Source organism: Peromyscus eremicus, chromosome 7, assembly GCF_949786415.1.
Source record: "Peromyscus eremicus chromosome 7, PerEre_H2_v1, whole genome shotgun sequence".
NCBI classification, from domain to species: domain Eukaryota; kingdom Metazoa; phylum Chordata; class Mammalia; order Rodentia; family Cricetidae; genus Peromyscus; species Peromyscus eremicus.
In genome coordinates this window covers 26,796,449-26,819,282 of record NC_081422.1, presented here as the reverse complement: position 1 = coordinate 26,819,282, position 22,834 = coordinate 26,796,449, and the positions used below count along the sequence as shown (strand labels likewise).

At 43.6% G+C, this 22,834-nt stretch overlaps 1 protein-coding gene across 4 annotated transcripts in view; it reads left to right on the top strand.

Moving 5' to 3' along the window:
• Aplp2 (amyloid beta precursor like protein 2) overlaps nucleotides 1-21,876 on the top strand; it is a 74,646-nt gene extending 52,770 nt beyond the window's left edge. The window contains exons 7-18 of one of the 4 annotated variants that reach the window (XM_059267560.1): nucleotides 768-935; nucleotides 4,020-4,150; nucleotides 5,265-5,339; nucleotides 6,662-6,820; nucleotides 7,869-7,997; nucleotides 12,019-12,118; nucleotides 12,756-12,908; nucleotides 14,384-14,419; nucleotides 17,093-17,178; nucleotides 18,139-18,213; nucleotides 18,586-18,741; nucleotides 20,450-21,876. In XM_059267560.1, coding sequence (XP_059123543.1) covers nucleotides 768-935; nucleotides 4,020-4,150; nucleotides 5,265-5,339; nucleotides 6,662-6,820; nucleotides 7,869-7,997; nucleotides 12,019-12,118; nucleotides 12,756-12,908; nucleotides 14,384-14,419; nucleotides 17,093-17,178; nucleotides 18,139-18,213; nucleotides 18,586-18,741; nucleotides 20,450-20,551 — 1,370 coding nt within the window. In that variant the 3' untranslated portion in view covers nucleotides 20,552-21,876. The remainder of the gene's footprint in view (nucleotides 1-767; nucleotides 936-4,019; nucleotides 4,151-5,264; nucleotides 5,340-6,661; nucleotides 6,821-7,868; nucleotides 7,998-12,018; nucleotides 12,119-12,755; nucleotides 12,909-14,383; nucleotides 14,420-17,092; nucleotides 17,179-18,138; nucleotides 18,214-18,585; nucleotides 18,742-20,449) is intronic. The other 3 variants (XM_059267562.1, XM_059267561.1, XM_059267563.1) reach the window with 3 other exon arrangements.
• The last annotated feature ends 958 nt before the right edge of the window (nucleotides 21,877-22,834 follow it).

Genomic DNA, 22,834 nt, shown 5'->3' with positions numbered 1-22,834 from the left:
AGAGAAAGAAGCAGCGACTCTCGGGATTCTTCCACAGCCAGCTTAAAATGTGCTGTCGTCCAGGGGCTGCTCCGCTCGGGTGCTGCTCAAGAACCGGCTCTCTAGAAGGGAATGACTTGCTTGGTTTTTCTTTCCCCATGTGTGTTCCTGTCTGTAGGCTACCCTACCCTTCTGGTCAGGCGTTTGTAGTGGGTAGGATAAAATTGAACGAGAAAAGGCCATGATGGTTCCAGAGCCATTACATAGAATCACTGCTGATTGTATGTTTGAAACCATGTAAGATCTGAAGAATTAGGACTCGGCTGGAGGGAAATACTTGTCTAGTAGTGTGCGATTTACTTTGGAGATTGTGACAGTGGAAACACTGATCCTTTCAAGTGCTTCAGTCCCTGCTGCAGGAATTACCACTTCAAATGGCCTTTCTACTCACGCTGACTCCTTTGATCCTAGGAGCTCTCAGAACAAACAAAGCAGGCACCTGTCACCACTGCACAGCTCAGAAGTGTGAGGCTCACAAGCAGATCCTTTATATCAGCCTGTGGTATTAATCTAGACTCAATGCAAAAGACCAGAAAAGTCAAATTATCTTTCTCCCTAAATGTCTTCATCACATGAAGGTGATTCTGTCTGCCTGGATTGGTGAGTGAGGCTAGTCAGGACTTTTTAGGCCAGTTGTGGTTCCCACCTTGCCCCGGCTGGCCTGTAGCACTGTGAAGCATTTGAAGCACTGCCTCTGCCCTGCTGACACTCTGACCATTTTCACACAGCTGTCTGCTCCCAGGAGGCGATGACGGGGCCCTGCCGGGCTGTGATGCCTCGTTGGTACTTCGACCTCTCCAAGGGAAAGTGCGTACGCTTTATATATGGCGGCTGCGGCGGCAACAGGAACAATTTTGAGTCTGAGGATTATTGTATGGCTGTGTGTAAAGCGATGAGTAAGTCCCGCCTTGTGTTGGCCCTGCACAGCAGTGCCATCCTGTCCCGCCTTCTGTCTCCTGCCGTCCTTGTGACTGCATCTGTCATGTTTATGCTGACTCAGGTGTCTGCTGTCAGTCCTTCCCCCATCTTTGTGCTTTCTAGACCAAGGCTTTGTGTCCTGCTGGCAGTTGTGAGCTCAGCTTTTGGTGTCCTGTGCTCCCTGTGTGTCCACTGATGGTTGATAGTGGTGGTATGCCCACCCTGGTGCAGTGGGTGGCACAGCCAGGCCTCATTCGTTCTCATGGACGTAGAGTTCATAGGCTGTGGGAGTGGGGGTTCGTGTTAGTAGGAAGGCAGCTGTGTCCTCTGGTCATCTGTTGTTGAAAGGGACCCTAGAGCAATTGCATGGTAGCACTGAAGGCTGCTCAGTCATGTGCCTTAGGCCTCGCCTCTTGTTCTGACTCTGACTAAACCTGCTGCTGACCCCTGTGCAGCATGCTGCCTGTTAGGACCCCCACCTTCCAAAGGACTGACAACAGGAATACTTACGGGATTCCAGAGAATTAAAATACCTCCTTTGTGCACTCTAGTGCACAAAGAGAGTTGTGCCCCAACCCTCTTGACTCCACTTTGCTAATATTGTGGCTACATGGGTTTTGCAGGGCTCTAGGAAGTGTGTACTTCTGATTGTGTGTAGTTTTGGTTTCGGAGGAAGGGCAATGCTTCAGTTGAGTTGGCTTGTGTTAAACAGGGCAAATTTTTCTTCTCTTCTAGTTAGTACTTTCTTTAAGATCTTGTCTTGTAGTGTGAATTTATGTGCCAGGAAAATCCTCAGACCAGGCAGTTTCCCTTGGCTCCTGCTCTGGAACTCATCATGCTGCCTGTCCCTGGTGTTTGCTGGAGCCTCTGATAGTTTTTCATTTGGATATCTTCACAGACTTTCTTCTTCCTCTTCCCAAAGATGTTTAAGATCTTAATGTATTGTGGTGTGCTTTTATTGCTTCCATCCCAGCTATACTGGGGAAAGAAGACTACTTTTATTTAATAGTCCTGAAAACGTTAAAAAAAAAAAATGAGCCATGGGAACTTCCATCCACAAATTTATTTAGGAAAGATTTAGATATAAGAATTCTTGTGATGATTACTACTTTTGAAAAGAACTCATCTAAGAACGTACAAACCTTGTTTTGGGCTAATGCTTACAGAGCTGAGGCCCTTTGATGATCTCACTGAATGTGGAGATACTCTGTGTCCCCAAAGCTCAGACAGTGCTTTGTCACAAGGTGAAGTTTCCTGTGCATCAGGAGAGCTCTGCTGAGGAGAAGCAGTGGTGTATGTACTTCGAGCTAGAGAACCTTGAAGACCTACAGGTAGCAGCTTTTCTGTGATCACATTGTGTCTCTTAAGGAGGCTGAGGTGAGTGGGTAGGCTGAGCCTGTCATGATTCTCACCTGTACTTCATGTCTCTAGAAGGAGGTCTCTAAAGTGCTGTGCTTTTCGTTTTTAGTTTTGAGGAGTGTTTAGGTTCACTGTTTGCATTCTCCCAGCCCAGAGATTGGAACCATTCACACCGCATGAAAGCCTTTTTTTTCTTTTTCTGAGACGGGGTTTCTCTGTGTAGCTTTGGCAGTCCTGAAACTCCCACGCGGGCCTCGAACTCACAGAGATCCACCTACCTCCGCCTCCCAAGAGCTGGGATTAAAGACGTGTGTCACCATGGCCAGGCTGAAAGCCTTTATACTTCTGATGTGTGTTGCTGATGACTGTGTATGGAGTGGTACAAATAGATTTGAAATTCTTCACTGAACTTTGAATAAACACTAGAGGAATATGATTTACTAAGAAACATACTGGGGCTGGAGAGATGGCTCAGCAGTTAAGAGCACAGACTGCTGTTCCAGAGGACCTGGGTTCAATTCCCAGCACCCACATGGCAGCTCACACCTGTCTGTAAGTCCAGGATCCAACACCCTCACACAGATATACAGGCAAAACACCATTAAAAAAGAATAAATAAATTAAGATAAATAAGAATTCACCAAAAAATTTTTTAAAAAAAACCCATACTGTAATTTAATTCATTTGAACGTAAGATACTGAGATCCTTTTTCAAATTACAGAGAGACAAAGTATTACAAGATTACAGCTATAAGGCTTACTAAATTAAAAGGGGGCAGGGAAAGTGGCTTCTGATGAAGTTTGTGGAATGGCTGGCTGATTTCTAGCTTTTTTTTTTTTTAAAGCAGTTTCACCCTTACTCTATGGGTTAAAATTATGCATTACAACAAAGTGAATTTGCCCATCAGTCCTTTATGCACATAATCACTTGCCTTGGGTCCATAACAGCTCATGCTTAAGCAGCAGTGGTAAGAGATTTCTGTTTTACTGGATCTGTGCTCTGGAGGACACCTGGAAGCATCCTCAGTCATTGTCATGAATCAAATAAGACCAAAGCATTCTTCCCATCAGTAGAGAGTGTCCTCATCAAATAAAGAAATTTAGTTTAACCTTCATTAGCCTTGTTACTGGACAGAGGCCTCAGAGTCCTTCAGAACTAGAGTGGTTTGGACTTTCTTCACCAGCCTATATGTAAAGAATGCACACTTGAACCAGTTTCTCCAAATTAAGGCCCAAAGATTGCCATAAAAAAGACAAGAAACTGTTCCTTAAAAGTGGAGACCTTTGTGGAAATGTCTCCATGAGGTCTAATTTCAGCTCTGGTTTCCATTTAGATACCATTAGCAATAAACAGTAGGGTGGCATTTTTTAGGTTTCAAGCTCTGAAGGGAAGATTGTAGAAGCAGGTATATCTCTTTTTTTTTTTCCTTTGTCCTTCAGTCCTAGGTAAAATGCCTTGTGGGTGCTGAAGATGCTAGGGCTTTGGGCTGCCAATAAACTGCTGTGTTAACATGGACTAACATGGTTAGTGACTAGGATGCCAAGAAGGTTGCCCATCGCAGTCTAGCAATGGGGTCTTGGCAGGCGGCAGCACCCTGCACTTTCTAGCAAAGCCACAAGACTAATCGAGTCCATCCTGTGGGTCCTGCGCTTTATTATCTGCCTGACTCCCCAAGACAACTCCCTCTGTGACTTTGTTTCAGTTCCCCCAACTCCCCTGCCAACCAATGATGTTGATGTGTATTTTGAGACCTCAGCGGATGATAATGAGCACGCCCGCTTCCAGAAGGCTAAGGAACAACTGGAAATTCGGCATCGCAATCGAATGGATAGGGTAATGGTGCTTGTATTGTTTTTGGTTTGTGCTAGGGATTGGGTCAGGACCTGATACACACTAGGCAACTGGTCTGCAAGGCAGGATTTTATAGTTGAAGAGTAGGACATTGCTGTTTAAAATGCCATGAGGTTCTGGGGAGCTACCTCTAGTGGATGAACCCCTTTCCTCCACCTCCTCTCTCATGTTATGAAATTACTTTCAGTGATGTCGCAGACACTTCTGAACATGTCCTGTACTGGTACTTGCTTGTTATTCTTTTGCTCTTGCTGACTTTAAATTTTTATTTTTAAAAATTCAATTTTTTGTCACTGTCGAAATGAAGACTTGGGTTATGAAATTGTAAAAGTAGATTAGATGAAGTAAAATAGTTACTAATACTTTCTAGTTGCAGAGGGAAGATTCTAAAGTCTCAGGAATGTTTATTTACTTGGAAGCATTCTAAAAGTTAAAGCAAGGAGATCCTTAGTACATCCTCCTCAGGGTCACGCATAGTCTAACCTAGGTTGGCCTTGCCTGGAGCCTTTGGATGTGACTCAGTTCAGAGAGTGCTTGCCTAGCATGCTTAAAGCCCTGGGCTCAGTCCCCAGCACCATACAAAACAGGGTAGAGGGACACACCTGTTACCCAGCCCTTGAAGGAGGCAGCAGGGAGGTCAAAACTGAAGGTCATCCATGGCTGCACCTGCCGCCTGGGGCCAGCTTGAGCTGCGTAAGACTGTCTCAGAACAGCAATAACAGGAGGAATTGGGATGGGCTTGTGCTCCACTCTCATGTCTTATACACTGGACTTACTCTTAGCAAAATGCTCATTATCTTATATTGACATCAGTTCTGATAACATTCGGTATTAATTTTAGTTTTTAATGAAGGAGGAATAAACATAAGAGTAACTTGCCCAAGGCATATAACAAAGAGGTCGTGGAATTGAGGTTAGGTCTGGGGATGACCAAGGCCTAGACATTTCTGAGTAACAGTCTGATCTCAGGGATCATATGATGTGGTTTCTTTTTGCACAATTTCCGGAGTTGGATTCAGTGCCCATCAGTATTTTTAGAAAATGGCGAAGTTGTTTCAGAGGCTTATTCTCTGAGTGTTTTTGATCTTTGTTCTAGGTAAAGAAGGAATGGGAAGAGGCAGAGCTTCAAGCCAAGAACCTCCCCAAAGCAGAGAGACAGACCCTAATTCAGGTAGGATGCTTTCTCTGGACAAGGCGACATAGGGTCCAGTGTGACCTGCTGCAAATATAGTCAGGCCAAACTCCCAGGAATTTGAATTTAACTCCTCCTTCTAGTCAAGGACTTAAGTTACAAGGAAGTTGTGTCTCTCTTCCTCTCTCTTCTCCCTCCCTCTCTCTTTTCCCTCCCGCTCTCTTCTCCCTTCCCTCCCCTTCCCTCTCCCCCTCCCTCTTCTCCTTCTCCTTCCTTTCTCCTGTCTTTCCCATTGAATTTTCGCCAGTAGTTTTGCTTGCCCGTGGTAGAAAGAAACCAAACCCTCTCCCAGAGCACACCTAATTTGTGCAGGAAGTAACCTTGGCTTAGCTGTTGCTTAATTCTGCTTTCCTGGCAAAAGCCCTCTGCCATCTTGTTCATGGGCTGTGACTTGTTTTTCAACACTACTGGATTAAAAAGAAACTGACAGACTCATTGACAAGCCGAAAGGCAAAACCACGGCTCTTGAATGCAAGTTTATCCCTGACTTTGTAAAGACGGAACCTCAAAATCCTAGCAGCAGATTTATTGCTATTGTACTCCTTCAGTGGACAGGCTGGGTTAGTGATAGAAACAGCAGTTCATAAGACTGACTGGGTTTTGGAGAATGGATCGTGTTATGCTGTAATTTTTTTATGTGTGTGTGGGAGAGTACCTTTGAAAGCTGAACAAAGACCCTCCACCCAGACTAAGCACACATTTTAAACTCAGTATATATCAGGTGAACTCTCTCCTTATCACTGGTGTATTTCCTGGAGGACCTTGGCTTTTTTTAATCAGTCTCTCAAAATCTCAGAGCTTTGATTCTTACACAAGCAATTTCATCTTCTATAGGGGTATTTGATTCAGCAACATTAAGCTGCCAGTAAACATGGCCAGGCAGCTCACAGATAATGTTCCCTTCACAGCTCTAGTAGGTATAACCCGGTGTGAGCCAGCACATTCATTGCTGAACTATTTCAAAACATGTCCTGGTAGTTACTGCTTCAGGATTTAGAAGTTGGTGTCCTGTTAGAACATGGAAAAGATGATAGTGAACACTGAAAAACCAGATGTTGAAATTACAAACCTAGTAATTTTAGCTACAGAAACTCAAGTCTCTCTAACACAGAAATGTAATTTAGGTTTGTTTTTTTTTTTTTTTTTAAATAGAAATCAGAGCTAATGCCACTCTGAATCTGTTACTGTCTTATGGAGACACAGAGGTACTAGGCAAAGAAAAGTATTAGGTCCTGAGGGTGCTTTTTTAGACTTCCTACTGGTGCCATGAATTACATGTTGTTCCTTCTTTCTTGGCTTAGCACTTCCAAGCTATGGTTAAAGCTCTAGAGAAGGAAGCAGCCAGCGAGAAGCAGCAGCTTGTGGAAACTCACTTGGCCCGAGTGGAAGCCATGCTGAATGACCGCCGGCGGATAGCTCTGGAGAATTACCTGGCTGCCCTGCAGTCTGACCCTCCTCGGGTGAGTTGGGGTCAGAGTGGACTCAAAGCCAAGTCATGTTCTTACTGTTGCCTGTTTAAAGCGTGTACTTAATGGAACATACAGCTTGGTGAAAAATTAGATTTTTAAGACAAGTTTTGACAAAATTGAAGGTAAAGATTAGAAAAGAAAAGGAACTGAGTCTAGTATCTGGATATATGAGCTTGGTAGCATTCCATCACGGTGTGCCTGCGTGTGCCGCCTGGGATATACAAGTGGACAAGCATAAGCTCAGGGAACTTAGTGTTCTACAGTTCTGGATTCTCTGTGGTACCCGTACTTTCAAAGAAGGAAAACATGCCTCTGAATGTAAGAGTTTGAAACAGTTCATTCAAAATCATCTTCTAAAGGAAAGGGAAAGATGTGGGCAGTGGTGGTGCACACTTGTAATCTGAGCCCTTCAGAGGCAGAGGCAGAGGCAGGGGAGTCGCAAGCCTGGGGCCACCTAGTAAACAAAAAAGGAAAAGGGTAAAATAATCAGAGTGGAACTCCTGAGTAAGTGGTCTCAAGCTTTTTTAGTGTTTAAATCAAAGCTCTCTTCCTTTGAGAGCCATAGAAAGTACTGGACAGGAGCCAGTGCTGTGACACAGAGGATAAAGGCACATGCTGCATAAACCTGACAACCAGAGTTCAGTCTCCAGAACCCACACAGAGGTGGAGGAAGAGAGCAAACTCCACAGAATTACCCACTGACCTCACAGACTCCGATATACACATGCTAGGAATTCTTTTCTTAATTAAGAAGTATTTGACAGGAGAATATTTGTGTCCTTCTTGATTTATGCCATTGAAATCCCTTTCTCTCTAGAGTGACACAAAAAACCACCTCGCTCACAATTTAGGTTTTAAACCACACCAGGAAAAAAAAATTAGTTCACAGGAGGACCTTGAGCTGAAGAATCTGGAACATAGTTTGGTTTTTTACCAAGAAAGATAGTTCTTTACTTGTTTCCAAGTAGAGCTTTTATTCTCTAATCAGTTTTGAGGATTTTGTTTTCCTCACCTACTTTGAATTCTCTGGTCTTGGCAGCCACATCGTATTCTACAAGCTCTGCGTCGTTACGTCCGTGCTGAGAATAAGGACCGCCTACATACCATTCGTCATTACCAGCACGTGTTGGCTGTTGACCCAGAAAAGGCTGCCCAGATGAAATCCCAGGTAAAGTAGACAGGATTCCAGTAGGTGCTGAGACACACTGCTGCTGTGCTCGTTAGAAGACATTTAGTATGCCACTTGAGTTTTGCCAGGAAGAGATAAGCCAGTTTCCAAATCAAATTTTTATGTCAGTTCATTTCTGATTCAACTTATCACCTGAATTAGTATGTGAAACCCTTTTCTAGGCAATTACTTTGTATGGGTCTTAAACGTTGATCTTGCTTGCTGGTAGGAACATTGGCCCAGTGTGTCTGAGTCCTGGGATTGGATTTCTAAAGCCACAAAACAGCACTTTACTTCCTGTTGTACCCATTGAAGTTTTATTCAGACAGACACATTTGTGAGTTTGTCCTGTGCTAAGCTTAGTTTACCCCACTGTCGTTTGTACAGGTTTTTCTAGTTCTTATTTCGGTACTTGTCCGTATGTTAGTAAATCTTCTCATGTATTCCTAGACTGTGAGCTGTGCATAGGACTGCCAAGTCAAATATAATAGTTCGTTGATTTTTCTGAGGATGCTTTAATATCATCATCATCCTTGTTTTATTTTTCTGTTTTAAATAGAAAGCCATGCAGATTATGAGTATTCATATGCATGAGATGTGCTTAGAGTGAGTGCCCTTCCAGAAACTCTTCTTCCCAGCTTCTTAGAGTACAATCATAAAATAATTTACCCAAAAGTCATAGGATCTCAGAGCTTAGTTTCACTCCCTTTGTTAGGCAGAAGTTTGTGTTACCATCTGCATGTTAAAATTTCACAGGTCGGGAGATGGAGAAATGGCTCAGAGGTTAAGAGCACCGACTGCTCTTTCAGAGGTCCTGAGTTCAAGTCCCAGCACCCACATGGTGGCTCACAACCATCTGTAATGAGATCTGGCACCCTCTTCTGTGTACATAACAAATAAATAAATCTTTAAAAAAAAAAAAATTTCACAGGTCGCATGGTGATGGCACATGCCTTTAATCCCAGCACCTGAGAGGCAGAGGCAGGTGAATCTCTGTGAGTTCAAGGCCAGCCTGGTCTACAGATCGAGTTCCAGGACAGGCTCCAAAAACAGCTACACAGAGAAACCAGTCTCGAAAAACCAAAAAAAAAAAAAAAAAATTTTTTTTTTTACAGAGTCTAATGAAGTCGAATCCTTTGACTCAAGGACTCATACAAATTAAGTTTGTTAACTAGGAAATGAAGAATTACTTTCCTCCAAGGTACAGAGTTCACATTAGAGTTGGATGTTTGACCGGGTGGTGGTGGTGCATGCCTTTGATCCCAGCACTTGGGAAGCAGAACCAGGTGGATCTCTGAGAGTTCGAGGCCAGCCTGGTCTACAGAGTGAGATCCAGGACAGACACCAAAACTACACAGAGAAACCCTGTCTCAAAAAACAAAAAGAAGTTGGATGTTGGAAAGAACTAAAGAACTTCGGTGCCTGAAGAGTGGGACTATGGGCAGCGATATTTCCGAGGCCCTAGGAAGCACCTAGTAGAGGTCTGGTGTTAAGGTTTCATTTCACGCTAGATGGAGTGGAAGGGGGAAAACACCAGGAGTTCTGGACTGTCTTTGGAAGACAGGTGGAAAAATGAATCTTGTCAGGATTGGATTGGTTTGACCCAAATCTTTTAGTATATTTTTGTTGTATCTTACAGGGGGTCACAGGAATGAAATTAAATTAAATTTGTATGGGATATATTCAGGTATATATTAAATATATTTTTGAGGGAATATTTATTATATATAATATAATATAATGGAGAGCGACTTTTTGTTATGGTACTGAAGGTAGAATCCGGAGCCTTTCACATTCTAGGCGTATAGTCTACACAGCTGAGCTACACATCTGTGAGCCTGATTTGATAATTTATTAGCAAATTCCTGAGACAAAGATCCACAGCAAGTAAACTGAAAAACACCATCATCCCATATTAGCAATTCTGTGGAAAAACCTAACTCTCCTGGGAACTGTAAGTCTATTCTCAGCTTGTGAGATGTCAGGGAAATGGGACCACTGAATTACATCTGTCATTGCTTGTTCCCTGTGCTGCCTGAGCACTCAGTATAAACACTCAGTGTGTTACATGATAAGTATCCCTTATCCAAATATTTAGGACCAGAAGTATCTCTGATTAGATATTTTAAAAAAGGTTTACTATGTACATAATAAGGGATTCCTGGGAGCTGGAGAGAGGCTCAGTGGTTAAGATTACTAGCTGTTCTTCTAGAACACCGGGGTTTGATTCCCAGCACCCATATATCCACTCATAATCATCTTTAACTAGTTCCAGGGGACATGCCCTCTACTGGCCTCTGGAGGTACCAAGAACAAATGTGATATGCAGACTTAGATATAGGCAGAACACTCACTCATACACATAAAATAAAATAAATCAATCTCGTAAAATATTTTTTCTTTGGTCTGACCCAAATTTAAGCCTGAATTGGTTTATGTTGCATATATTTTTAGTGCTCCTGTGTTTTGAACCTATCACTCAGGCTCTTTAGCGCAAAGGTTTCTATAATGACTGATTCCCACTATTCCACCCTGTGGTTCTTGTCCTCTCAAATGGCTCCCTAATTCATCTGAGGAAGTATAATGGTATCTACATGTGCTTGGACTCCGGGCAGCACATTGCAATTCCATTTGCATTTTTTGCAAAGGCCCTCACACTTGTGCTTCCCCATCAATTTATTTGATTGGCAGAATGGCAAATACAAAATTAAATTGCTTCCATCTTGCTTTTAAAGGTCAGAAGCACATCAATCTACAGTAAAAGCATCTTTAATTTTTTCCATTTTGACCCTTCATGTTAATGGCTTCAGGGCTGTCCAGTCCACTAGTTTTGAGCGCCCCCTTTAGAAGCAGCTCAGGAAGTGCAAGCTTAGGCTGGAGGGGTAATGTGGTCGGGAGTTTGTTGAGCTGCTGCAGCAGAACTCTACTGTGTCTTTGAATCACATCACCTGTCTTTCCTCCCTTGGATGCTTTTGTTGTTATCATTGGATTAACAGCCTTTGCATTCAGAAAAGTAATGCACTAGCATAGATAAATCTTTCTTGAGCACATGAAAATGGGTTATTCGTGCCTTATGAATTTTATTTTAAAGAACCATAATTTAAATAGGAATAAATTAGTCCTGGTCTGTTTTGTTTCGTTTTGTTTGAGACAGGGTTTCTCTGTGTAGTTTTGGTGCCTGTCCTGGGTCTCACTCTGTAGACCAGGCTGGTCTCAAACTCACAGAGATCCGCCTGGCTCTGCACCACCGCCACCTGGCTTGTTTGCTTGCTTGTTTGTTTGTTTGTTTGTTTGTAGTCCTGGTCTTCACCTTAATAATTTTAGGTAATTGTTTCACCAAGCCATGTCCACGAGCAGCCTTCCTGCCAGTAGTCCAGTTGTGTGTGTACCTGCTCGACTTTTCCTAGTGGGAAAAAAGTGACGGGCACTTCCCCTCTTTCTCAGACTCAGCGAAGTTTTTATTAAAGTCTAGCACCCTAGAAAACAGGGCCTTTACTCACTATAGTTAGTGACAATTGTAGTTTTCTTGTATAAAAACCAAATCAACTGACTAGTGAGCTTTTTTTTTAAAATTTTATATGGATGAATGTTTTGCCTATATGCCTTCCTGGTTGTCTGTGGAGGCTGGAAGAGGATCTCTGATCCCTGGAAGGAGAATTAACAGCCTGTGTGAACTCTCATGTGGGTGCTACACATTGAATACAAGTCTTCTGGAAAAGCAGCAAATGCTCATGTCCACTGAGCCGTCTCTGCAGCTCCTCGTGACCATATTTTAAAAATGACTTTTTTCTAATTTGTCCTCTCTGGGGATAAATGGCTATCACTCACACTATGTGCTCTCTTATGCTTTAGAGGTTTGCTAGTCTGGCAAGGAAAGTAGTAGACTTACTTCTTCCAGCTGTTCTGCTTTGTCCAGTAGCAAATAGAGCCTTTGGGTCTCTGGAACTATATGTGGGTGTTTTTCTCCTGACCTCATCGTTTTCAGTGACAAGGCCTTTCTCCATACTGTGCTTGCTTCTAGGTGATGACACACCTTCATGTAATTGAAGAAAGAAGGAACCAAAGCCTTTCTCTATTGTACAAAGTTCCTTATGTGGCTCAAGAAATCCAGGAGGAAATCGGTGGGTACCAATTATATCAAGGCCAGACTGGACTCTTGGTGAGGCTCAGGAGTGATGGCAGGAGTAAGCAAGGCTGGTGAGGTAGGCATCAGCACACCGTGGTTTCAGAAAGTCTGAAATTGACTAGAGGTTTACATGACAAGGCTGCAGAGTCTCCGAAGACAGATGTACTGGCCTGGAGCCACAGAGCCTTGAATTTCATTGACCTTCACTCTTATTAGCGGAAGAAACTCTAGAGTGTGAAATTGCAGAGGCCTGGGGTGTTTCCTGTTACCAGTTTACTCTGTATATCATCCTGTCTTCTGTTGTGTGTTCCAGGGTAAAGTGGTTTACCAGTAGACAATATCTGCTTGAATTCTCGTTGTGGAAGTAGAGATACAGATAGTGAAATAATCCAAAAAGTGTGAAGTTGCAGTTATGTATGATGACTTCTCTAGAGATGGACCACATAAAGTCAGGCAGTTGGCAGGAGGTAGATAGGGGCAGGAGTTAGGCAGGAGGTGGGTCGCAGACTGTGGGGCTCTTGCCAGGTCTTGAGCTCTGGGGTGACAAGAATTGGCCTTTTTGAGAGTGCTGGTCCTGTGCCTAGACTTGCTTCCAAACGCTGCTTCTCTGCTCCCTGCTGTATTTTTGTTAGATGAGCTCCTTCAGGAACAGCGAGCAGATATGGACCAGTTCACCTCCTCCATCTCAGAGAGCCCTGTGGATGTCCGGGTGAGCTCTGAGGAGAGTGAGGAGATCCCGCCGTTCCACCCTTTCCATCCCTTCCCATCTCTGTCTGAAAATGAAGGTATGTATGGTCCTCAGAGCCATCCCTAGGAGCAGAGGCGAGGAGAAGGAAATTAGAAAATGGAATACATTTTTTAAAAATCTGCTTGACTTGGGGAGGGTGTGTCATTGTGAGAGGGGGGGGGGGGCATGGATTTCCCAAGCACCTGCTGTATATGGGCACTGTGCTGGGTTCTGTGAGGAAGTAGTACACTTGATATCAGGGAAATCGGAAAGATTTCTCACATTTTGTTGATTACTCACACTTTATAGCAAGCTTTCTCTTGTGTGATGTCCCTTTTACATGAGGTCCCTTTGGGTTAGTTACATTCCATCATTATCTTCCCTAACAGTCTTGGGAGGCAGGTTAGGGGGAGAGGCTGAAGAGGTGCCCTAACTGGTTCAGGATCCCATCTCTGATGTGAGGTGGAGGAGAAGCTGTATCCTTTGATTCACAAGCCTGTTTTCCTTTATTCTCTTGCTGGTTCTCAGGATCTAAAAGTGTCCCTGAAAATCAAGAGTCTGTACCAAAAATAAACAAGCTGCTGAGACTTGTGCCCTAAGACTAGTTTGTATAATCAGATTCTATTTCCTGCTACTGCTGATGGTGAGGGTGGTAATGATAAAAATGGCCCATGGCTTTGGGATCTTAATTTTGTGCCAGCTTTAGTTAAGCATTGAACTTGGATGCCTTTCATTCAGACCTCAGAGCACTCTTTGAAGGTAGATACTGTGGGTGTCCCTTTTGGAGACTCTGAGGTTTGAGCAGATTAAATACTTGTCCAGGGTGTCACGTAGCTTAGATTCAAAGTGGAATTGAATCCACACTGACAGTTCAGTTCCTACAGCTTCTGGGATATGGTCACATAACCGATTAGATATAGTAGCCTAGTGCAGCTACCAGACAGTGGAAAGATGTGTATCCAACCCGCCTTTAGAGTTGAACAGAAGTGCCTTCATGACTCGTTAGCTCAGAGGTTCAGCTGCACTGCTCCTGACCTTCCAGTACTAAGGACTCAAGAGACTAGTGGGGCAAGTGGTGTCACTCCATTCCTGACTCTCACTCTAGATCCCAACCTCCATGAGGCTGTGGGACGGCCACACATTGTGCACCTTCTCTGTGCTTGTTTGGGTTGGGGCAGTATGGGTGAAGCTCAGCCTAATAGTACCTTGTCTCTCTGTCAGCGAACCACAATCAATACTAACTTCATTTTTTGCTGTTTTCTAAAAATAATAATAGTTTGTGGGGTCAGCTAAATAATAATGAGACTCTTTCAGAATTTCTCTTAAAAGGCCTAATCCTGACTTCCCACTTTTCTCTCTCATCAGGGACACATCTAGTGATTTCCTATTTAGATTACTGTTATTTGTTTATGGGATATTTTTTTAAGGAAAAATGCCTTTTGTTCACTTTATAGAGAGGAACTTAGAAGGAAACCATTTTCTTTCTTAATCTCCTTTTGTGCTATTGTTTTTTATTGTTTTCCTTTCTGCTAGACACTCAGCCGGAGTTGTACCACCCAATGAAAAAAGGTTGGTTTGTCAAAGATGTTCCCTTAAGACCTCCATTCCTTTTCACTTCCCCAGTGTGTTGGAAGTTTCATTTTATGTTTCATACCATCATCTGACTTTCCCCGCCTCATTTCTTCAGCCATGGCTGAGTGGAGCTAGAGTAGCCCTGCCTCCATGTTACTAACAAGCTCCCTGGCTTTCCGAGTGTGCAGAGTCTAGTCACTGTGTGACCACCCAAGCTTGGCTTTGGGGATGTCCAGGAAACAGATGCTTCCCTAAGTCTTTGTCTGGGTCAATGTCAAAAAAGTATGTCAGTTTAACAAATGGTTGTGTATAACTAGTCTATGTAAGAATATGTTTAACTTTTACAGTCAGGTAGACTGTGAATTTCCCTCTCTCTTTTTTTCTCTTATTATTACCAGTTGCCTTTCCCCCTTTTAGCTGTCTTTACCTTCCATCCGTGCCCCTTGTCTCATGTTCCTGAGTTGTAGTATTCCTTAAACACAAGATGCTGCTGTGGAAAGAGGTAGAGACAGAGGCACTCTAGGTGCAGTGAGTCCCCAGTCTTCAAAGACAGTGTGTGCTGTGGAAAGCACTCTACCAACTGCATTGTCATCTTGTTGACCTGCCAAACTGCCCTCTTAGGTAGGAGTTTTTGCTCAGTTTTAATAGATTAAGCAGGTGAAAAAGTCACTGAGGTATTGCTTCCTAAATCGGCAGGTTTAAGAAGTAGAGGACCCAGGTCTGGACCCAAGGCTGTCTTCACAGCCCATGTGGTTTCTACTGCCTGAGTTGCTAGTGACAGCTGCAGAATCCCCCAGATGGTTAGCTAGTCCCTCTCTTGGGTCATTGACAGTAGTGCCTCTTCTTCGTGTAGTTTAGGAGCTTACTCTCTTAGCTTTGGCAGTCTGGTCATGGGTGGACCAAGTGAGATTCCCTGGCTCAGAATCTGGTGTTCTGATTTATGCCATATTTTATTTTTAGAATCAAAAAGTATGATCTAACTCTTCAGAAATTCTTTGCATGTTAGTATTATTCAACTCTGTCTCCTCCTCTTGCAAGTCACTATGCTAATATTCCTCTCAACTGTATGTCTTAGGTGTTAAGCTTGACTGGCTTTTGCTTTCCTACTTAAAAGAATGTTTTGGGACAATATAACTACTAACTTTGGTCTCTTGAAGTCACTTGTGTGCATTATGAAACCAAAGTAAGCTTAGGCAGTGTTGAAGAGCCCTGAGTTACAGCACTGACAAGCCTTAGGACAGCCGGACCAAGGCAAGCCCTTAGATGAGTTGGTTTAGTATCCCTTTGTGTTCTGAGAATCTTGCCCTTATGGCTTTTAAAACTATGAGGTGGGAAGAGCTCAGAATTAGAATTTAGTAGTCTTGATTATGAGCATCCGTGCTAAGTAAGTCAATACCTTCTAGATTCCTCTGTCTTGAATGGTAGACAGGCAGTGTTGTTTCATTTGAGACACAAAGCCAGCCGTGATTTACCTGGTATCAAGTTGTGCTTTTCTTTTGAAGTAGACGCTTTAGAGAGAAATTGATTCATTTTGGCTATAGTGTAATGAGTTAATAAGTTAACTAGGCTGCAAGCTCAGGCAGCCGCATGGCTGTCTATTGTTATTAATCTCCTGTTGGTCTGTGTTAAGAAAACAAGTCTAGGTGTGAAATGAAGAAGTTCACTATGGCTGGGCCTCGTATTATTGCCTGCCTTTGGCAGCTCCGGGACCGCAGTGCTCAATGTAAACTCACATTGGAATCCACTCACTTGCAGGCAGTTACCTTAGCACGTCAAGTTGGTTACCAAGTCTCTTTATAAAAGATTCAAATCATAGATCTATACAAACTAAATATAGTTATTAATAAGAAATTTGTGGTAGCTAGGACGCATATGCTTGAAACTAAAAATAAAAAGGATTTTTCTCTCTCTGCGTCTGTGCAGAATCCAGACATGCTGCCATTCTATGTGCCACACAGTGATGTTGGCTCAAGCCATTTCTGACCTTGAAAAAAGGACAGTTGCTATCCTTGCTCTTTCCACCTCGATTACGGTTCTCTGTTGATGAACTGCTTTCTCGTGCTCACCCAGGCTTATCATTTAGGATGTAACTATGTAGGAAGTCTGGGGGAGAAAATCCACTGAGAGACATAGAAGGAGATAGATACAAACTGACTTTAAGTGCTACAACCTGGAAATGTCTCCCCAGAGAACCGGAAACTTGAAGGGCAAATAGGAGGACTTGAGGGTGGAAGATGGCAAGGGTTGATATTTAAAGCAGAAGCAATTTCTTATGGAGAAAACTGCTAGACTCAAAGCACACATACAGGTAGCATTCCTTCATCCATGCAGTAGAATCTGGATACCAAAGAATTGTGCTCTTGGATAGCTAGTGCTCATTACAGTATGTAAATGTAAGGGTTGGAGTATGTTTTCCATCCTGGATACGCTCAGCTTCTCCAAAGACTTACATTCCATCCCTCTAGGTGGGAGAGCAGTAGGCACCCTGTCTTCCTTCATCAGTCCTTTGCAATGCTTGTACCATTCATCCTTGCAAAGCACAGTGCATTCTCAGACATGCCAGTGCGGTGACATATGGAGTCGTGGGCCTCAGGCAGGGATTTGCTGCTTCTGAGAGACTGGCCTGAGGTGGGCTGCCTACACACTCAGCTGTGAACGTTTTCTACACAGGATCTGGAATGGCAGAGCAAGATGGAGGACTGATTGGTGCAGAAGAAAAAGTGATTAACAGTAAGAATAAGATGGATGAAAATATGGTGAGCTGCTTGTCCTTTGCACAGCACATTTCCTCTTGTACACTGGAGCAGGTGCATGGTGCTTGGGACTTCCAGGCTAATGTGTGTGCCAGTTCTCCACAGAGTAGAAGGGAGGGGACCAGTGAAGCTGCTTTTTTTTCGAGTGCTTCACCTCTTACTATACGGTAGAAAAACTCATCTGCAACTAAAGATATAAATAACGTATCAGAGGCTAGTTTCAAGTAAGTAAAAATGAAGCAGAAAACTGAATAAAATGGAGCTTTTTGTTGTTTTTCTTACACTGTTCTTATTCCTCCTTGCATTCCCTGGTGTTTTCTGTATACTTCCTTTTTATTGCTCTCAGCTGAATTTTTTTTTTTTTTAATATTTGGGTGGTGGTCACATGCATGCCATGTGCATGCAGAGGCCAAAGGACAATTAGGAGTCATTTCTCCTTCTGTGTAGATCCCAGGGACCAAACTGAAACTGTCAAGTTTGGTGGCAAGCACTTTGACCTGCTCAGCTGTCTTGCTGGCCTGATTCAGTATTTAAATGTAGTTTGTTAGTTGTCTGTCCTGAGCTTTGTCTCTACCACAGTTACTTGGAGGAAAGTTCAGATAAAGAGCTGCCTGGAGCTGGACATGGTGGTGCACACCTTTAATCCCAGCGCTTGGGAGGCAGAGGCAAAGGCAGGCAGAGCTCTAGAGTTCAAGGACGGCCAGGGATACACAGAGAAACATTGTCTCGAAACCCGCCCCCACTCCCGACCCTCCCAAAAAAAGAGCCTGACTGGACTAGCCACCTTACAGCACCTTTGCCCGTACTTACTGTACCCTCCTTTTGGAGATTTGGAGAGTAGATTTGGATCAGTGTGACCAAAGAAACAGCTTCCCAACACCATATGGAATAGAAAAGAAGTGACATTTATGTTCATTTCTCTCCCGTTTTCTGAGTAGATGCTAATAATTGTGACTGTTTCAGGTCATCGACGAAACTCTGGATGTTAAGGAAATGATTTTCAATGCCGAGAGAGTTGGAGGCCTAGAGGAGGAGCCGGTATGTGTTTACTCCAGAACAGAAGGGCAGTGTTCATTCTTTTTCCTTTCGGTCATCTTAGCTCAAGTAGAGATGAAAGATCCCTGGTAGTAAGTTAATAAGGGACTCTTGGCCTGATTTCCCGAATTTCTACGTAAGAATGCAAAAAAAAAAAAAGAAAGAAAGAAAGAAAGAAAAGAAAAGAAAATTTCAGTGGAAATTAGAAAAGTGGGCATCCTCCCTGATCTGATGATGATGTGGACAAAGCAGGATCTTTATGTGGCCCTGAGTTTTTGAATCAGGCTGAGAGGCACCTGGTCCTCTTTGGGTTTCCTGACTCACGCTGCCAGGTGGTTACCAGGACTTGGTTTCTTACGTGCCTTGTTGTTTTAGGAATCTGTGGGACCTTTGAGAGAGGACTTCAGTTTGAGCAGCAGTGCCCTTATTGGCTTGCTGGTTATTGCCGTGGCCATTGCTACAGTCATTGTTATCAGCCTGGTGATGCTGAGGAAGAGGCAGTATGGCACCATCAGCCATGGGATTGTGGAGGTAAGGACTGGGCTGCCTTCTGCCTTGGCCTAAGCTGATGAGGGTCTGCACTGTTGGGTGGGTGGGGTGAGTGTTTTGTGTTGGACATGCGGCTGGCAACAATTGTGTCACTCGTTGGATTATTGGGTTACATTTTGGAGACCAGCCATTGTTGTGTTGTGTTGCCCTTGTTTCAAGGGAGTGTCACCAACTTTCCGCATCCATTTGGGTTTTAATCAGTTAAATGGTTCAATATCAGAAGTTCATAACATTTTATGCTTCAGAAAGCAAAAATAATATTACTATTTCCCTGGTGTGTTTTTTAGAAAGTGAGAAAGGGGTGTGTGTGTGTGTGTGTGTACACACTTGTTTATGTTGCTGGGGATCGAGCCAGAAGCCTTGGGTATGCTAGGCATGTACTCTGTTACACTCGCAGACCTTTCTGTCTTTTATAATGGCTGGGGATGGGAACAAAAAGCAAATGCAAGCTGTTTCTCTTCTGTCTCTGCTGATGCATAATGGGAGTAGTTTGCTGGTCATTTTTCAGTGGACGGTGGAAAATGTTTCTTGCTCCTAGATTATATAAATACACTAAGGAATATGATGCACTGTCAAAGAAAACTGTAGACATGTGTAGGCAGAAGTTTCTCTCCTGTCTGCCTGTTCCCAAATGCCCAGCAGCTGCTTCCCAAATGATTGACTTAGAGGCTTAATATTACTTATAAATGCTCGGCTGGTAGCTCAGGCTGATTGCTAACTCTTACACTTAAATTAACCCATAATTCTTATCTATGTTTATCCACATGGCTTGGTACTTTTTCTCAGTTCAGCATTCTCATCTTGCTTCTTCTGTGTCTGGCTGGCAACTCCTTGACTCCGCCCTCTTCCCATCATTCTCTGTTTGGATTTCCCACCTAACTTCCTGCCCAGCTACCAGCCAGTCATTGTTTTATTAAACAAATCCGAGTGACAAATCTTCACAGTGTACAAGGGAATTATTCCACAGCAGACATGCAAGTGTTAGTACTGGAGCCTGGCTTTAGCTGTAGAGTTCCAAAGCTGGAAATGACTACAGACCATCTGGCCCCTTTCTTAATTTCATAACTGAGCATGACATGACTTGCCTCCAATAGCCCAAAAACTAAGTGTTGGCCGGTTATCACTGTGGCTTCCAAGAAACTGGTCCTTTAAAATAGTTCAGTAACTACCACAATGCACCTCAGTTCCTCTTAAGTTTCTCAGCAACCTAAAAAGGGGAATACTGCCTTTTTACATAAAAACAAGTAGTAAAAGCAGCCCAGCAAATGAGCCTGAAGAACTGATTTGCCTACCGGGGACAGCCTCTGGAATGGCCTGTCATTGTAAATTGCTCGTTTGGGTGAGGTCACATGATGTGCATATAGAAATCAGAGGACTGTTAGAAGGGGTCTTTCTCTTTCCCTGTAGATCCCAAGGACCAAACTGAAATTGTCAAGTTTGTCAGTGAGCTGTTTTTCTCACTTGGAGCAAGTTTTCAGAGCTCTGCTTTCAGAGAGAAGCATTACCTCTCTGACCTTTTTCTTACCCCCCTTCTCTGTGTCCTTGATACCAGGACTTGTTTGGTCTGTCCAGTAAAAAAGGGTGCTGGGCTGCTTTGAGTCTCACGGGATTGGACAGTGAATAGCCTGATGTCCTGGCACTCTGCTGGCCTCTAGTCTGCCACAGTGACCTGCAATCTTTGTTCTTACAGGTTGACCCAATGCTTACCCCAGAAGAGCGTCACCTGAACAAGATGCAGAACCATGGTTATGAGAACCCAACCTACAAGTACCTGGAGCAGATGCAGATTTAAGGACAGGCTGTGTGACACCCTGGCTGGAGGCTGGTGCAGGTGGGCCAGAAGAGGTTCAGCATTTGTGCCTGACTGCTGACCACCAGTGGTGCCGGAAGGCCTCCTCGTACATCCTGCTCTCCTGGATCGTTAAGACTATAAAGTACTACTGTAGGATTGCAAGTTCCATTCTTTTAAATGGGTTAAAAAATGTTAATATAACAATATATGATATATAAACCTTAAGTGAAATGAAAAAAAAAATGATCTATTGCAGATATCTGATGGATGTAGTTTTCTTTTTTTAAATTAGAAATGCCACTTCTATTGTATTGTCTCACACATGCTCTATATAAATGGAAAATGTTGATTTTTTGATGATAGACTATATACACAGGCTGTCCCCGTTACGTAAGTCAGTTCTTCAGGCTCATTTGCTGTGCTGGTTTTATTACTTGTTTTTATGTAAAAAGGCAGTATTCCCCTTTTCAGGTTGCTGAGCTACTTAAGTGGAACTGAAGTGCATTGTGGTACAGTTACTGAACTATTTTAAAAGTATAGTTTCTTTGGAAGCCTGATATTTCCAGTGCTGGGTGTCTGGGTGCTTCTGTATTAGCTGTCACCAAGTGGGGTTAGGCCAGTGCGTACAGAGATCCACTGTGCTTTCCTTCAAATCCAGTTCTTCCACAGCAGCCAGCCTGTAGTTAGTGTGTGCTGTTATTCCACTGGTGTTTACTGTAGCTCGTTACCATCCACTTTCCTCTACCAAGTGCGTCCAGATGTGCAGCCCCCTCCTCTCTGGACATCTCCCTCCAGTGCACTGACCCTCTGCCCTCCTTGTACCTCACTTCCACTCCCAACACTCTCCCCAGCCCTTGCTGTTCACTCAGAGAATACCATAATATGTGGCTGAGGACCCAGGAGAGTTCACAGGAGGCTTCTTTATATGAAAGGAGAATGTTCTGGGTTGTACATGAAACTGGATCTGTAGACACTGTGGAAATCTTTGAAAATTTTTGTTTCCTTCACATGAGTCTGTAATGCTTTTATAGCTGATGTTGATGCTCATAACCGTTGGAGTTTTGTTGTTCGTTTTGTTTTGTTTTAATCTGAAGGTTCTGGTAACCTGTTGTAAGTTTTTGGTTTTGTTTTGGGGTTCTGTTTCGTTGTTGTTGTGTTTTGTATTTTTCTGTGATTTCTTCCTCCTCTTCCTTCCTCCCCCTTGGCCCTAGCCATGCCTCCTCCCACTATGCACAGATTGAAACTTCACCTACAGACTCCTTAGTATGATCTGTGGAGAATGTACAGAACGTAACCACATCAATAAACACTTTAACTCCCCCCGAGCACCTGTGTTACTGACTGGCGTTGGATCTTCGATGATGGGACTTTCTGGTCCTGCTTTGGGGATGAAGGGCATCTTCCTTCTGTGAAGAATTACAGCCTGAATTACAGAGGCCATAGTAAGTCAAACCAAGAGCTCCATTTTTGTTCAAAGAAGAAGAAAGTGGCGGGAGAGAGGGCTCAGCAGTGAAGAAGAGCACTGGCTGCTCTTCCAGAGGACCCAGGTTGGGTTCTCAGCACCCGTAGGCAGTTCACAACCATCTCTAACTAATTCCAGGAGATCCGACACCCTCTTCTGGCCTCTATGAGCGTCAGGCACATACATGGTATGTCACATACATGCAGGCAAAACACTCATACACATAAAATGACTATTTTTTTCCCCCAATCAAGGAAGTTGGATGTTGTGGCTCTAGTCTCAGCACTTGGGACTGTTGAGTTGAAGGCCAACCTTGGCCACGTAGCAATCTGGAGAGCAGAGGAAAAGGAAGGAAAGCCTGCCTATGCAAAACTAAAGTCAGGCTGTCAATACTGACATAAGACTTCCTGGGAACATGTCTATGGCTTTGGTTTCTGCCTTTAAGTAACTTGCCACTAGGAGGCCTCCTGTGCTCATTGACTTAGGTGTTAGCTGCTTGCTGCACAGAGCTGCTCACAGAGCTTTTTGTGCAGAGCACTGTTAGTTAGCACCCGGTCTTCAATGCTCGGCTACTCCACGACTCAATACATGTTATGATACCTGTAGTTATTAGGGTCATACCACGTAGTCTGCATGTGGACATACACATGAGCAATCTTTCTCTGGACACTGGGGTAGGGAGCGACCGTTGTATTAGTTTCTAAGCCAGGAAGCACCTTGGCTGCATCTCTCAGCACCCCGCTTCTCTAACAGCCAACACCTCCCAGCTGCCTCTCCTATGACGTCCCCTCAGGTTGCTGCCTAAGAGTCATAGAGAGAAC